Below are 16,523 nucleotides of genomic sequence, written 5' to 3' on the forward strand. Positions count from 1 at the left end.
TTAATGGTGCAGCTATGTTCGCAAATCCCTCTATAAATCTCCGGTAGTAACCTGCTAGGCCCACAAAACTATGAATCTCTGTGGCTGTCTTAGGCCTTTCCCACTGCAACACTGCTTCAACTTTGGAAGGATCAACTGCAATTCCCTTAGCGAAAATAACATGACCAAGGAATTTCACTTCCTCTAGCCAAAACTCACACTTAGACAATTTAGCATATAACTGTTTCTCCCTTAAAATACTAAGTACAGTCCTCAAATGCTCTGCATGTTCCTCTGATGAACTAGAATAAATCAAAATATCGTCAATAAAGACTACCACAAATCGATCCAGGAAAGGTCTAAAGATCTGATTCATGTAGTCCATAAACACAGCTGGAGCATTTATGACTCCAAAGGGCATTACTATATACTCATAGTGGCCATATCTAGTGCGGAAAGCAGTCTTAGAAATATCTTCATCCTTCACTCGGATCTGATGGTACCCAGACTTCAAATCAATCTTAGAGAATACCTTAGCACCTCTTAGCTGGTCCATCAAATCATCGATCCGCGGCAACGGGTACTTATTCTTAATTGTCAACTTATTCAACTTGCGATAATCAGCACATAATCTAGAGCTCCCATCCTTGTTTTTCACTAAGAGAACTGGTGCTCCCCAAGGTGATACACTCGGCCTAATCATCTGTTTCTGCATTAGATCCTCGATCTGCTCCTTAAGCTCCATCAACTCTTTCGGCGCCATTTTGTAAGGTGCTATAGACACTGGCTCAGCTCTAGGAATCAAATCTATAGAAAACTCTACCTCTCTACGTGGAGGTATTCCAGGAATATCCTCTAGAAAAATCTCAGGGAATTCCCGTACTACTAGTATTGACTGAAGGCTTTGCTCCACTTCTGCATTCATAACTCCCAACAAAACAAAACAAGATACTCCCTCACCTAAGGATGTTTCTACTTGGCGAGTAGAAATTAATTCCACACAGCCTTGCTGCTCAAGAAAGATTAAACACCTCCGGCCACAATCAATTAGCACACGATTGGTAGTTAGCCAATCCATACCCAGGATTACATCTAACCCTGACATTGGGATACAAATAAGGTTTACTTTGTACTTTCGTCCCTCAATTACTATTGGACACCTAACACAAACCGTCGAAGTCTTAATCGAACTTAAAGTAGGTGTCGATACTACCAATTCACATCCTAGATCACTCACTGGTAACCCTAAGGTTCTCACACAATACAGAAAGAGAAGTACCTGCCACTACCGCTGTCCCCTGAACGAGATTTGTCGCATGGGCTGCCTCTGATGCAGAAGTAGTGAATACACGTCCCTCTGCTCTCGATCTAATTCTTGTCGGAGCTCTAGTCGCTTTAGGTCTCACAGCGTGCAAGGCACTAGCAGAAGATGAAACTGCCTCACTAGGCGTAGGACAGTCCTTAGCAAGATGCCCTGGCTGCTGGCATGAGAAGCAAACTTTGACATCAGTCTGTGGGCACTGGCTTAGGTAGTGTGGCCCACCACATCTGAAACATCTGACAATCTGAGGCACTAAGGCTCTAGGGGTGGAAGAAGTTGCTCCCCTAGGCTGAAATGTAGAGGTAGCAGTCCCTACTGGCACTGGGGCTAATGTTGCCGATCCCTTCGACTGAGATGGTCGAGACTGCTGTTGGCGTAACGACCGACTGTAAGGGCCCTTCTTAGCACCCTTACTTCCATTACCATAGCTACTAGCAGCTCTACTAGATGGAACCTTCCCAACTCCACCAACATCCTCTGCATTAAGACTTTCTATAATGGTGGCTTGATCCACCAAGTCAGCAAATTCTGTGATCCTAAGTGGAATTAAGATCCTTTTTATGTCAGTTCTTAACCCGTCAGAAAACCTCTGACATCTCCACTCCTCCGAGGTCGAGTGAGAATAAAATCTGTAGAGCCGCTCAAACTGTATTGCATACTCATAGACTGATGAGTTTCCTTGCACCAAGTTTAGAAACTCCCGCTCTTTGGCAGCACGAACATGAGAAGGGAAAAACTTTCCCAGAAAACTACTTCTAAATACAACCCAAGTAATGACTTCACCTCGGGCCTCCAGCATAGCATGAGCTCCGTGCCACCACATCTCTGCATCCCCTGTCAGCATATAAGTAGCATGTAACACCTTCCTCTCCTCAGCGCAACCCATAGTTAGGAAGATCTTCTCAATCTCCCTGATCCAGAGTTCAGCAGCATCTGGTCCATCCACTCCCGTGAATTGAGGAGGATCATTCTTCCTGAACTCTGACAACCCATGGTATTCAGGAAGAGGTGCAGCTGAGGCAGTAGCTGCTGCTGCCTGTGCTACAGCAACAGCTTGGTTTGCAGCTTGCTGCTGCTGAATCATATCTAGACTCTGCCTAACAGTGGCTGTCATGGCCTCCATAGCGTGAGCCATTTGGTTCACGTCAGCAGGAGGAGGAGGGTTTGCAACAGATCTTCTTGGTCTAGCCATCCTAATATATAGACTAGCTTAGATTACTAACGTTTAACACATTCAGCAATACCACCACATAGCTATATTCACAGATTCAGCTTATAGTGATATATTCATATTTAGTATATCATAACAATTTAATCAATTTTGCACTGAGGATAACATCATATCAGCATTCACACAACATAGCAAACACACTTATCTCAGCAATCATTTACAGCTTAGCTTAATAGCCTATTATTCACGCAGCATGAATCGCCTATAGCTCACTCCAGTATCATATATCAAAATTTTCTACATTTGTCGTGTCTGAGAACCGAGGTGATCAAGCTCGTTCCCTCACAACCTGATGATTAGAAATTGTGATATATGATTCACAGCAAAAATTCACATGTTTAATATGCACAACTGACGTCTAACAACCTCACCCTGTAGGTTTACCTAGACCATGCTCTGATACCACTAAAATGTCACGACCCTTTTTGTAAGGAATCGAGAACATTGTTTGTACATCACATACTTATTTAAGATAAATAAATAATAGAGAATATAAGTACGAAATTCTCTTCTCAATTAAAATAAAAGAAAGTTTCTTACAACAAATATCCAACAGAACAACATAATATTACATTTAGTTCATAATATTCAAAATACCCAAAATTATACTATATAGATCCCTCTACATGAGGTCTCAAAATATAAGGGAAAAATGACTTTGATGCAATATTACTCGACCCCAGCTTCTAACCTTTCTACACTGGCCCCTTAGCCTGTGAAGTAGATGCAACACCTGCTACATCTGCTCACGTACCACCGTACGATCATCGCAGTACACACGCACACAACGACATAGAAAGTAATGCAAGGGTGAGCTTACAAAAATAAAATAAAATCATATATGTATAGCAAAATATTTCTCACAGCAATAGTCCCATGCATTTCCAGCCCATCTAATGCACAGCATAAAAACGGTTTCCAACTGCTTTCACAGCCTAAGTAATCCAGAAGGAACCGAGCCGGTCCAGGAGCGACCTATTCCGGTATCTGGATCCAGACAGCACAGTACAGCAGCTCAGCATGAACTTACCGTTACATGTCTACCCACCTAAACATGTAACTCGGCTCTATAATGATGCAAAACATATATGTTAGCATGATGCACACCGCCAAAATTATTTTAACAGTTCAGCTAAGGCAAGTTTATAATAGATCAGCCAAAATCTCAGTATTTTAAATCAATTAACAGCAGTTACAACTTAGAAAATAGCTTTTATTCAAAAGATCTAACAAAATCATATCAAAACATCTTGAAATAACATATTAAACCGTTCAAAACATAGTTCTTAGGTTAAAGTAAACTCCCCTTACCTCAGAACGATGATTCACACTAGATCTACCGAATATTACTTGTTTTGTAGCAAGATTCACCAAAGATTTGGCTTTAGAACAAAGTTTCTCCTAAGAACACCATGAACTTCTATAAGAAAGAGAAGTAGAAGAGAAACGAACGGTAAATCTAGCTTCAAACTTAAAGAAACTTACTTCAAATCCTTCAGAATAGATGTAGGATCTCAGATCTGGCAAGAAATCTAAGTTTAGGAGGGTTTAATATGAGAGAAAATGGTAGTATACGGCCTTAGAACCTTTGAGAACCTTAAAGAGGAATGAAGAAATGAAAATTTCGTGTGAAGCCCCCTTTTTATAGAAAATTTTCAAAATTTACTGTTCATCGCCGGAAACACTGTTCACCGCCTTACTGTTTATGCCGGAACACTGTTCAGGGCACTATTCACGTCAGAAAATACTATGCACGCATACTGTACACGCACTGTACACGTATCTGATGTCAGCCATGACGTCAGGATGATGTCATTCATGACGTCAGCGGTCACTGTACATACGCGATTTTTACTGTTCATACAAAGTTTGTACGCGGTTTGCACTGCTCATAGGCAGTTTTACTGTTCATCTGACACTGTTGATACGGTACTGTTCACTTTTTTTTTTCTTTCCAAACTCATCTAATTATATTCCAATACCAAATAATCCTTCAATTAACATTTAACAAGTATAAAATATTATAGATTACTCATAATAAATCACTAGCCTGACACCATCAATTAAACAAGTTGACTCACAGTAATCCTAGTTATTGCCTCTCGATTTTTCACTCTTTATTAGGGAAGTTCAATCAAACTTAAGTACTTTCTATAACATCAAGTGAATCAAATCAATTCTCAAACAATCTAAGTCCTTTCCTCTTGGTTTATCACATTTTTCTTATATGGTCACTTGCTGATTTTTCAGTCTTAGTACTCAATCACTCATAAGACAACTAAATCATAATATTTCCAATAATTCCCATCATATTCATGGTCCATTTCAATCAAATAGCCCTCAAGGGCACTAGATCATCAAGATCACAACATTATATAATCATTTTCGATGCACCTTAATATAATTCATCAATTCTTTTAGAGTGAAATGCAAATGATGCATGTGATGCTCTCAAATAGTAATTCCACAGCATGAGTCATAATGATAGTAATTTTCAGCCAAGCATCACTTCAAACATACCTCAAAGTTTTCCAAACACAATTATCAAGGATGAATAGTACATACCTAATATCATTCACATTTTTCCAGCAATTCACTCTAGTAAATTTCATGAATTTCCACATCAAAATCAAGTAAATTCAAGTCTTGTACTAATTTTAATCCAAGGTCACTCATGCAAAATTTACAAGCAACCATCAACCTCTCAAACAAGTAATTTCAGCATGGTTCAATCAAATCAAGTCATGGTAAGACACTTTCAATTTCATTTTTGCTTCCTTACACAAGACAAGGCATACAAGACATTTTCTAATTTTTTTTGCAAAACTTTAAATGCCAAAACCAAGACCATCCAAGCAATTTTCCCTTTTTCTTTTTTGAAATTAATTCCAATGAATCATACCAATCCTTTCCAAATATTCCAAGGTTTCAAAATATATAAATTTCAACCTTTTTCCTCATAATAATCAAAACTGTCCAGCCTTTTAAAACTCATTTTTTGTCAAGTCCAAAATAAACAAAATAGGGAAAAATCAACATGCAAACACAAGGTTCCATCATCCAAGTGCAGAACTTTTATTTTCAAAAGATGTTCATAATTATAAGGAGAAAACCGAGACAACACAAGGCCAATTTAGCATTCAAACTCTTAGAATCATGAAAGAAACTCTTTATAAAATCAAGCTTGGTAACAAGATGTCCAAGACATACAAGCTCACGGTTCTAAGGTCTCAAAGGGTAGATTATCATTTATTCAAGAGATTTAGCAAGGCAACCTTAAAACTGAGACATGCACAAGGGATTTCCAACACATTTCAAGCGCAAAATTTCGTACAAAGGAAGAATACCACATGCAAGGGTCAAAAACTCAAACTTTCTAAAAGATTTCTTCATGCAAAATAGAAACCGAGACTTTAGAAGTGAGGGAAGTGATTTACAAGGTGAAAACTCAACATGCAAATGAAGGGAATTGTCATCCATGGCTACAAGGGTAGATCATCATTTGAACAAGAAATCTAGCAAAATAAGTGTAAAACCAAAACATGCACAAGGAGGAAACAACATGCAATTGTCAAAAATGCAAGCTTTCAAGGGAATTACCTCATTCAGATATAAAACCGCAAACTTAGAGGCAATAAAAGTGAAGAAATCAAGTGGAACTCAACATGCAAATGGTACAATGAACTTGTTCAAAATTATTGAAGATAAAAATGAAATCTTTCCAAGATTTTACACAATTTCAACCAAGGGAAAATGAATGAAAGGCATAAAGGTGAGAACTCCCCCTTGCCTTTGAGCTTTGGGCGTGAAATTGAAGAAGAAAAGGCTGGAAATGGTGGATCTCCAAAGGAAGTATGCTGGACCAAAAAATAGCAACAAAGATCTTCAAGTTCCTCCTCCAAAGTGAGCTCCGTCCACATGAAAATTGGAGGGATGGTGGAGGAAGATGGTAGTGAGGTAAAGCTGGTGTGTTTGGATGGTTTGGATGAGGAATTTGTGAGATTTGTAGGCTGGAACCTCTCAGTTTCTTTGAGAGAGTTTGAGAAAGTTAGAGACTTTGAGAGGATAAGAAATGGTGAAGTAAAGTGAGAGAAAAAAGAGAGAGAGGTTTCGGTTTTTGAGTTGCAAAATGAGCAAATGGAATAATTAAATCAATTTATATGGAGGTTCTAAGCTTTGAGTGACTAATTGTCACTAAGCACCTCACAGTTGGCTTACTTTGCAAGGCTTCCAAGTTAAAAAACTGCACATGGTTCCATTTAGGTAAAAATTGGAGTGAAATTGGTGAAAATTGGATAAGGGTGCCACGGTTTTTTAGTGTAGGAATAGTGAATTTTAGGGAAACTTGCAAGCGAAGTTAGTACATTTTGGCAAGCAAAATGCATGGAATAATTTAGGGCTGCATGCACATGGTTTTGGTAGGGCAATTTCCAAAAATCGGCAAAAAACTCCAAGGTTAAGATTTTGGGCAGCAAATGCATGTAATTTGATTGGCCGGAAAGAATACGACATGACTAGGTTGACATATGGACGAGACATTTGATGTGGTGCTAAATTCAAGAAAGACAATTAATTAAGGTAATTATGGCGTCGACATTTTGGAAGACAAGAAAAGAAAGTTCCAAAATGATTATGTCTGCAAATCGGGAGACAAAATCTTCTTGCATGTAATTCTAGTGGCCGGTACTAGATTTCGGAAGATTCGGGTAATTATGATGTTTGTAATTTAGGGGACACGAATAATTTGCTTGAAAATCTGGTGGTCGATACTAGATTTGTAAAGATTTGAAGTAATGATTACAAAATCTTTTGCAATTATAAAATCTTTTGAAATAAATATAAAATCCTTTAAAATAATTATAGAATATTTTGTAATGATTATAAAATCTATGTAATGATTACAAAATCTTTTTGCAGTTATTATAAAATCTTTTGAAATAAATATAAAATCTTTTGAAATGATTATAGAATATTTTGTAATGATTACAAAATCTATGAAATGATTACAAAATCCCACATTTTTCGAAACAGATAATTATGATTTTTCAATAATTTAAATAAAACAAAATATGGCTTTTTGAACAAGATTCTCAAGGGTATTTTTGGGTAGTACAACTGAAAATAATTAAGATAATTCTTGGGTGATATCGAAGCCAAGTATATTGCATGCAGTTACTCTACAATGCAAAACTTAGAGATCAAGTCACTATTCTCCTCTGTGAATAAAATAGAAAATTTAGCATCTAGCTAATTATTCTGATACTAGCAAACCAAAATTAGCAAACAATCGATATCTAAGAGTCACTAGCTTAGTTGACAAAATTTGGGGCGTTACAGATAATGCAGAGCCTTTCTTCCTGGGCATGGTTACTATTGTTGGAAAAAGTGTTAACGCGGAGTGATCACTTTCCTTGCAAAAAGTGGTAATGCCCAGTACTTAGCTTCCTTATTATTTTCTTTTTGTGTCCAAAATTTCTACTTTCTTCTAATTTTTCTCTTGATCCTTCAACTTATGATCTCAGCTCAAGTTTCTACAAAATATGTTCTAATTAGTAACTTTTATACAGGAAATTCATAAAATCTAAACAACTAAACTATTGAGAAAGAAATTGAACATTTCTATCATTTTTGAGTTTTCCAGCTTTCTCAATCATATTTTCTATTCAAAATGTATTACAAACTGAAGTAAAATACTAGTAAAATATGGATTTATCACCACCCCAAACTTAAATTTTTGGTTGTCCTCAAGTAAATTAGAACAAATCAAGGGCATGGATTCATCCATTAATTGTGTCAGGCCTGTAATTTATTATTGAGTAATATATAATATTCTGTACTTGTTAAATGTTAATTGAAGGAGTATTTGGTATTGAAAGAGATTTAGATGGAGTTTAGAATTATTTAAAAAAAAAAAAAGGTGAACAATGCATATGAACAGTGTCGTTAATAGTGCAAAATGTGTGAATAGTGGCGACGTGAACAATAACTCCGGAATGAACAGTAAGGCGGTGTGAACAGTACCGAGAATTTTTTTTTTCTATAAATAGGGGTTCTTGCATAAAATTTCCACTTTCCCACCCTTCTCAAAGGTTTCAAGGCCATATATCACCACTTTCTCTTGTACTAAACCTCCCTAAACTTAGATTTCTCTCTAGATCTGAGATTCTACGTTTGTTTTAAGGGATTTGAAGTAAGTTTCTCTAAATTTGAAGTTAGTTTTACCGTTCGTTTCTCTTCTCCTTCTCTTTCTCATAGAAGTTCATGGTGTTCTTAGGAGAGACTCCATTCTAAAGCCAAATCTCCGATGAATCTTGTGTTGAAACAAGTAATATTCAGTAGATCTAGCATGAATCACCATTCTAAGGTAAGGGGAGCTTACTTTAGCCTATGGACTATGTTTTGAACGATTTGATATGTTATTAAAGAAAGGTTTGAGTTGTTTTGTTAGATTTCTTTGATAAAAGCTGAGATATAAAGAATTTAATAATTGAAAGTTGATTTTCTACGCCGTAACTGCTGATAACTGATTTAATAACACTGAGATTTGGCTAATTTATTATAAAATTGTCCTAATTGAGCTGTTGAAATGATTTTAGCCGTGCTGCATCATGCTGAGATATGTAACATCCTGCACTTTGATTTAAAGAAAATGAGGTTTATTAAAGTATAATTGGAATAGATTTGGATACAATTTATACTAAAAAAATAAATTAAATTAAATTAAAAAAAATTGTGAACAATGCCTATGAATAGTAAAACTGTGTACAAACCATGTATGAATAATAAAACTGCCTATGTACAGTGACTGCTGACGTCATCAGTGACATCATCATGACGTTATGGCTGACGTCACCTATGCATACAGTACGCATGCACAATGTTTCCGATGTGAACAATAAATTTCAAAAATTTTTTGTAAAAAGGGGATTTCACACGAAATTTTCATTTCTTTACTCCTATCCAAGGTTCTAAGGCTATATCTCACCATTTTCTCTCATACTAAAGCCTCATAAACTTAGATTTCTCTTCAGATTTGTGATTATACATCCGTTCTAAAGGATTTCAAGTAAGTTTTTCTAAGTTTGAAGTTAGATTTACCATTCGTTTCTCATCTTCTTCTTTTTCTTATAAATGTTCATGGTGTTCTTAGGAAAAACTCTGTTCTAGAGTTAAATCTTCGGTTAAATCTTTGTAAAAGCTCTGTTTTGAGGTAAGGGGCTCTACTTTATCATTTTCTTATGTTTATTACTTGTATTCTCATAGATCTTGTCATGTATGTGATTATATGTGGAATAATCCTTGTTTTATGAAAAACAATCAGTGAAAACTGAGAAAAATTGGTTGTTTATGTGATTTTATGATGAATACATGGTGAAAATGTGATATTATGTTCAAATAGTGCATGATAAGGTATATTGAGGATGGATGATATGATTTTGTGATATGAAATATACAAAGAGATGGATGTTTCATGTTTGAATATATTGTGTTTCATGTAAAAATTATGTGTATTGTGAATATGCCATAGTTTGATGTATATGATGAAAAGTATGTGGAAATATAATGAAAAATATGTGTGAACATGAGAAATGGCATATGTGAACATACTTGAAAAAGTATGAGATGGAAAAGGATATGATGTAAATAGTTACAGAGATACACTGGGAGAGTGGAGGATAGAGACCATATGGAATATCTTGGGGAAATGCAGGGTGATGAGTGACATTCGGGATTGTGCATGGAATATTGTGTACGAATGCACCACATGGCCGCACACTCATTTCCTGACTTGACTCCTAACCATTACCTTTAGCTAGGGCTGTCTATTGCATGCGTTGTATCCGTATTGCATTAGGCCATCTGGCGACTATTTATATGGATGTGTAAGATCTCGGGATAGAGGCATAGGATAACTGTGGCCACAGGACGCGGTAAGCGCGGATAAAAGAAAAAGAAATTGTGAATCTGTGGAGTATAATATGTGTTGAGATGAGAACATGCTTTATATGACACTGTGATGTGTAATGTCATGATGTTTTCTTTAATCATGATAAGATATGTTTTATGATGAATATATGTTATGTATGAGTGGTAGGGTAGAGACTCACCCTTACATAACATTTTCAGGAAACCAGGACGAATAATATCAGGCTCATAGTACATGGATGGATAAGAACTGCTATAGGACTTAGTTATTTTGAGTTATGTAATGGATATTTTCAGTTTTATAGCATTCTTTTGTAATAGTTGTAAAACTACTATTTCTCTTTGTTGCTGATGAAAATTTTAGAATCTTTGTTTTTCTGAAGTACTTATGAATTAATGAAATTTTACTCTATGAACCTTGTATCATTTCATTGTTTCTTTCTCATTAGAGAGTTTTTTTTAAAAAAATTTACTTTGCCATTTAAATTTTTTTTAAAATTTATCATATATTGAGGAAAGAAATATAAGGCGTTACAAGATATATGTCTTGCATCATTATAGAGCCGAGTTACATGTTTAGGTGGGTAGACATGTAATGATAGAGCATGCTAAGTTGTGTTGTGTTGTGCTGTCTTGATCCAGATACTGGAATGGATCACTCCCAGACCGGCTCGGTTCCTTCTGGATTACTTAAGCTCTGAAACTTGTTCAAAATCATTTTCATGTTGTGCATTAGATGGGTTAGGATTGCATGGTGTTGTTGCTATGAGTTATATTTTTCCCTATATATATATATATATATATGATTTTATTTTGTTTTTGTAAGCTCACCCTTGCATTTCTGTCTATGTTGTTGTGTGCATGTGTACTGCGATGATTGTACGGTGGTACGTGAGCAGATGTAAAAGGTGTTGCATCTGCTTCACAGGCTAAGGGGCCAGTGGAGAAATGTTAGAAGCTGGAGTCGAGTAATTTTGCATTCAAGTCCTATTTCCATATATTTTGAGACCTCATATAGAGGGAGCTATGTAGTATAATATTGTTCTATTAGATATTTGTTGTATAAGAAACTTTGTTTTATTTTGAATGAGAAGTGAATTTTATACTTATATTCTCCATTATTTATCTATCTTAAATGAGTAAGTGATGTAGAAATAATATTCTCGGTTCCTTATAAAAAAGGGTCGTGACATTTTTAGTGGTATCAGAGCATGGTCTAGGTAAACCTATGAGGTGAGGTTGTTAGGCGTCAGTTGTGCATGTTAGGCATGTGAGTCTTAGCTGTGAATCATATATCATAATTTCTAATCATCAGGTTTTGAGGGAACGAGCTTGATCACCTCAGTTCTCAGACACGATAGATGTAGGAAATTTTCGTATCTGATACTTGGACTCAGTGAAGGAAAGATGAACTGCTATAGGACTTAGATTGTATTTTAAAACTATGATGTAACGAAATTAGTCTTGTAGCAGTCTTTGATATAAATTTATAATTCTTTAATGTTTAGAACTGTTTTATGAAACTTTATGATGGAATCTTTTTATTTAAATGAAAATTTTATTACTCCCACTCTACAAATTTATTACTTGGAAATTAAATTGAGGTGTGACACAGATGGCTAGACTGAGAAGGTCTGCTGCAAACCCTCATCTTCCTGCTGACATGAACCAAATGGCTTACGCCATGGAGGCCATAGCAGGCACTGTGAGGCGGAGTCCATATATGATTCAACAGCAGCAAGCTGTAAACCAAGCCACTGCTACAGCACAGGCAGTAGCAGCTACTGCCTCAGTTGCACCTCCACCGGATTACTAAGGATTGTTTGAGTTCAGGATGAACGATCCTCCTCAATTTACTAGAGTTGATGGGCCGAATACAGGTGAACATTGGATTAGAGATATTTATGTGAGAAACTTAGGATTGTCAGTGAGCAATCTAGGATGTGAATTGGTAGTTTTGACACCTACTTTGAGTTCGATCAAGACTTCGACAGTTTGTGTTAGGTGTCCTATAGTAGTTGAGGGATAAAGGTACAAAGTAAATCTTATTTGTATCCTGATGTTAGGGTTAGATGTAATCCTAGGTATGGATTGGCTAACTGCCAATCATGTGCTGATTGATTATGGGCAAAGATGTCTGGTTTTTCTTGAGCAGCAAGGCTGTGTTTAGCTGAATTCTACTCATCAAATAGAAACATCTTTGAGTGAAGGGGCCTCTTGTTATGTTCTTTTGGCAATTATGAATGCAAAGAATGAGTAGAGTTTGCAGTCAATACCAGTAGTACAAGGAATTCCCTGAGATCTTCCTAGAGGATATTCCTGGAATACCTCCGCATAGAGAGGTAGAGTTTGCTATAGACTTAATTCCTAGAGCTGAACCAGTGTCTGTAGCACTGATCAATTGGATTTTTATAACATTATTTCCTCTCATTCCTAGCTCATTAGTCCTCTTTTGTGCCTAATTGGTTGAATTGGATCATTTTATGATGTTTGAATTTTATTTGGGCTTTATTTAATTTTTCCAGTATTTGGCAAATTCTGATACTGTTTTGGTTTCTGGACCATATATTGAGTTGTAGAACTCCTTTCATTGTGATTCTTGATTTTTACGAAATCTAAGAGAAAGGTTCACAGTTCCTATGAAGAGGTCAGAAACCAATTTTGATGATAAGAAGCTGAAACTGGGCCTGGAAAAAGTCAGAACGTTGCAGTCACAGATACTAAGCAAGGTGCAGTATTTGGGCCATATCTCAGTCCACAGACATCTGATTAAGCCCATTCTAGTGGCTTTTTGAAGCTAACATCCAAGGCTACAATTGTCCTTCAGGCCACAAACCAAAAAGAGGCCGTTTTCATAGCCGAAAAAAAAAGAACAACGTGACAAATGAAATTTTTGAATTTTGAATTTGGAATTTTAATTTTTTGGCTCCTCTCCTCTCCTCTCCTCTCCTCTCTTCTCTGTTTCGTTTTTTTTCTCACCTTTTACGACTTGTTTCCCTCCATCCATGGAGGCTTAGATTTTTATCTAATTCAAGGATTAAAAGAGACGTGACACTCTTGAGGATTGATCTCACATTGGCATAAATTCAATAATAATTTCGGTTTCATCTATTCCTTATTTTCTCCTTTTGCTAATTATATTTTCGAATTGAAGTTGTTCGTTTGGATTGATGATTATGCATCTGGTTGATTACGTATTATTCGATTGATGTATGTAATTGAGTTTTAAGGAACATGAATTGGATTTTTCAGGTTTGAAAACTACGATTAACAGCATTGGTAAATTAAATTAGCACATGAAGGTTTTCATGTGAATGCTGAGTTCGAATTGAGGTTTCATTCAGATTCATTGTTAATTACTGAATTGTTTGTTGATGTACTCTCTTAAAAATCTGGTGATAGAGTAGTCATCTTTTTTCTTCTTAATTCTTGGATTGGAATTTCAATTTTTGTTCACTCTTCATTCTAATTATAATTAAGTGTGTTTTTGGTTTCTCTTATAAACAAAGCCCCTATTTTATATACTCTCTAAATAGATTAATTTAACCTTGTGATTCTTTGAGAAACGACCCTAGTTGCTTACCTCGTACTATAGTAATTAGGTTTATTTTGACCCGTGTGCGACCACGTGTCAAGCACCTTACAGAATGGTACCGAAAGAGTTAATAAAGCTTAAGGAGTAGATTGAGGATCTAATGCGAAAATAGATGATTAGGCCGAGTGTATCACCTTGGGGAGCACTAGTTCTCTTGGTGAAAGAGAAGGATATGAGTTCTAGGTTTGTGTTGATGTTCGTAATTTGACAATTAATTAATAATAAGTACCCGTTGCCACGGAATTAATGATTTGATGGATCAATTAAAAGGTGCTAAAGTATTCTCTAATATTGATTTGAAGTTTGGGTACAATCAGATCCAAGTAAAGCATGAAGATATCCCAGAGACAACATTCTGCACTAGAAGATATGGTCATTACGAGTATATAGTAATGCCTTTTGGAGTCACTAATGCTCCGGCCATTTTTATGAACTACATGAATCGGATCTTTAGACCTTTCCTGGATCGGTTTATGGTAGTCTTCATTGATGATATCTTGATTTATTCTAGTTTGCTAAAGGACCATGCAGAGTATTTGAGGATTGTATTAGGTATTTTGAAGGAGAAACAGTTGTATGCTAAATTGTCTAAGTGTGAGTTTTGGCCAGAGGAAGTGAAATTCCTGGCCATGTTATTTCAGCTAAGTGAATTGCAGTTGATCCTTCCAAAGTTGAAGCAATGTTGCAGTGGTAAAGGCCGAAGATAGCCATAGAGATTCATAGTTTTGTGGGCCTAGCAAATTACTAGCGGAGATTTATAGAGGGATTTGTGAAGATAGTTGCACCATTGACACAGTTAACTCGCCATGATCAACCCTTTGTATGGACTGAGGAATATGAGCCAAGTTTGAATGAATTGAAGTAGCGACTAACTTCCTCACCAATGTTGATTCTCCCTGATACTAGTCGGTCATTTGAGGTGTATTGTGATACTTCACATCAAGGATTAGGGTGTGTGTTAAGCCAAGATAAGAGGGTGGTAGCTTATGCGTCTCGTCAGTTGCGAACTCATGAGCAAAATTACCTGACCTATGACCTTGAGTTAGCTGTTGTAGTCTTTGCTCTGAAGGTGTGGCGACATTATCTTGATGGAGCTCAGTTTGATGTCTATAGTGACAACAAGAGTCTGAAGTATTTGTTTAACCAGCGAGAGTTAAATATAAGGTAGAGGCGTTAGATGAAATTCCTTAAGGATTACGATTTTCAGCTCTAATACCATCCAGGAAATGCTAATGTGGTGGTTGATGCATTAAGCAGGAATGTGGTTCATGGATTCTCCTTAAAAGTTAGTGAAACTCTTTTGGTATAGCAATTTCGAGAGCTGAACTTACATGTTGACTCATCACCTAGAAAGATTAGTTATGGTAGAATTGTGGTAGCTAAAATTTTTATTTAGGAAATTAAAGACAAACAATTGTGTGATCCTATGTTATGTCGGATTGTATTTCTCTTAGGGACAGATAAGACAAAGGGTTTTAGTAGAGGTACTAATGGTATTCTCAGATGCCAAGGTCAAGTTTGTGTCCCTGGAAATGCTGAATTAAAGAGAGCAATTCTAGAAGAAGGACATAAGGGTAGTCTCAACATTCATCCTAGTGTTACCAAGATGTATCAAGATTTAAAGTAGATGTTTTGGTGGCCAGGCGTGAAACGAGAGATAGCTGAGTTTGTTAAAGCTTGTTTGACTTACCAGAAGGCAAATGTGGAGCACCAGAGTCCTCCAGAAGAGTTGCAGATGATGAAAATTCTGGATGGAAGTGGGATCATGTGACTATAGATTTTGTGTCCTATCTGCCTAGAATGGTTAAAAATAATGTTGCCGTGTGGGTCATAGTTGACAGGTTGACCAAAAGTGCGCATTTCTTGTCGATCAACATGACCTATAGCTTGGAAAAATTAGTAGAATTGTACATGAGAGAGATTGTCAGGTTGTATGGAATACCTTCTAGTATTATCTTTAATAGGGATCCTCGGTTCACTTCTCAGTTTTGGTGGAGTTTCTAGGAAGTTATGGGCATGCAGTGGAGTTTGAGTTCTGTATATCATTCGCAGACAGATGGTCAATCTGAGCGTACTATTCAGACTTTAAAAGATTTGTTGCAGACTTGTATTGTAGAGCAGAGGGGTAATTAAGAGGATATGCTTCGTTTGGTAGAATTCATTTATAATAATAGCTACCATTCGAGTATAGACATGGCACCATTTGAGGCTCTATATGGCAGAAGGTGTAGAACCCCTATCTGTTGGTTTCAAGATAGAGTACATTTGATGGTTGGGCCTGAAATGATGCAGAAAACTAAGGAGAAAGTTAAAATCATTAGAGAAAAGTTGAGAGCTACTCAGAGTCGAGAGAAGTCTTATGCTGACCGACGTAGAAGACCCTTAGAATTTGAGGTTAGTGATCGTGTATTCCTAAGAGTGTCACGCATTATAGGTGTAGGGCGAGCCTTAAGTGTAATTCCTTATATTTA

The 16,523-nt window shown here is 36.4% G+C and overlaps 2 protein-coding genes across 2 annotated transcripts; one reads left to right on the plus strand and one right to left on the minus strand.

Moving 5' to 3' along the window:
- Positions 1-1,208: 1,208 nt before the first annotated feature.
- On the minus strand, positions 1,209-2,492 carry LOC113852046. Its single transcript, XM_027482305.1, has one exon. The coding sequence runs from the start codon at positions 2,490-2,492 to the stop codon at positions 1,209-1,211; it is 1,284 nt and encodes a 427-aa protein (XP_027338106.1).
- A 12,443-nt stretch (positions 2,493-14,935) lies between these two features.
- On the plus strand, positions 14,936-15,823 carry LOC113852062. Its single transcript, XM_027482322.1, has 4 exons — positions 14,936-15,176; positions 15,276-15,355; positions 15,449-15,536; positions 15,696-15,823. The coding sequence occupies exons 1-4, from the start codon at positions 14,936-14,938 to the stop codon at positions 15,821-15,823; spliced, it is 537 nt and encodes a 178-aa protein (XP_027338123.1).
- The last annotated feature ends 700 nt before the right edge of the window (positions 15,824-16,523 follow it).

The sequence above is a fragment of the Abrus precatorius genome, unplaced genomic scaffold (assembly GCF_003935025.1).
Source record: "Abrus precatorius isolate BTA unplaced genomic scaffold, Abrus_2018 Scaffold0, whole genome shotgun sequence".
NCBI classification, from domain to species: domain Eukaryota; kingdom Viridiplantae; phylum Streptophyta; class Magnoliopsida; order Fabales; family Fabaceae; genus Abrus; species Abrus precatorius.

Coding starts and splice junctions, on each gene's coding strand:
- LOC113852046 (XM_027482305.1), bottom strand. CDS start 2,492: ATGGCTAGACCAAGAAGATCTGTTGCAAACCCTCCTCCTCCTGCTGAC.
- LOC113852062 (XM_027482322.1), top strand. CDS start 14,936: ATGTTGATTCTCCCTGATACTAGTCGGTCATTTGAGGTGTATTGTGAT. Junction 15,356..15,448: donor AAGTTAGTGAAACTCTTTTG/GTATAGCAATTT, acceptor ATTTTTATTTAG/GAAATTAAAGACAAACAATT. Junction 15,537..15,695: donor GACAAAGGGTTTTAGTAGAG/GTACTAATGGTA, acceptor TTTGGTGGCCAG/GCGTGAAACGAGAGATAGCT.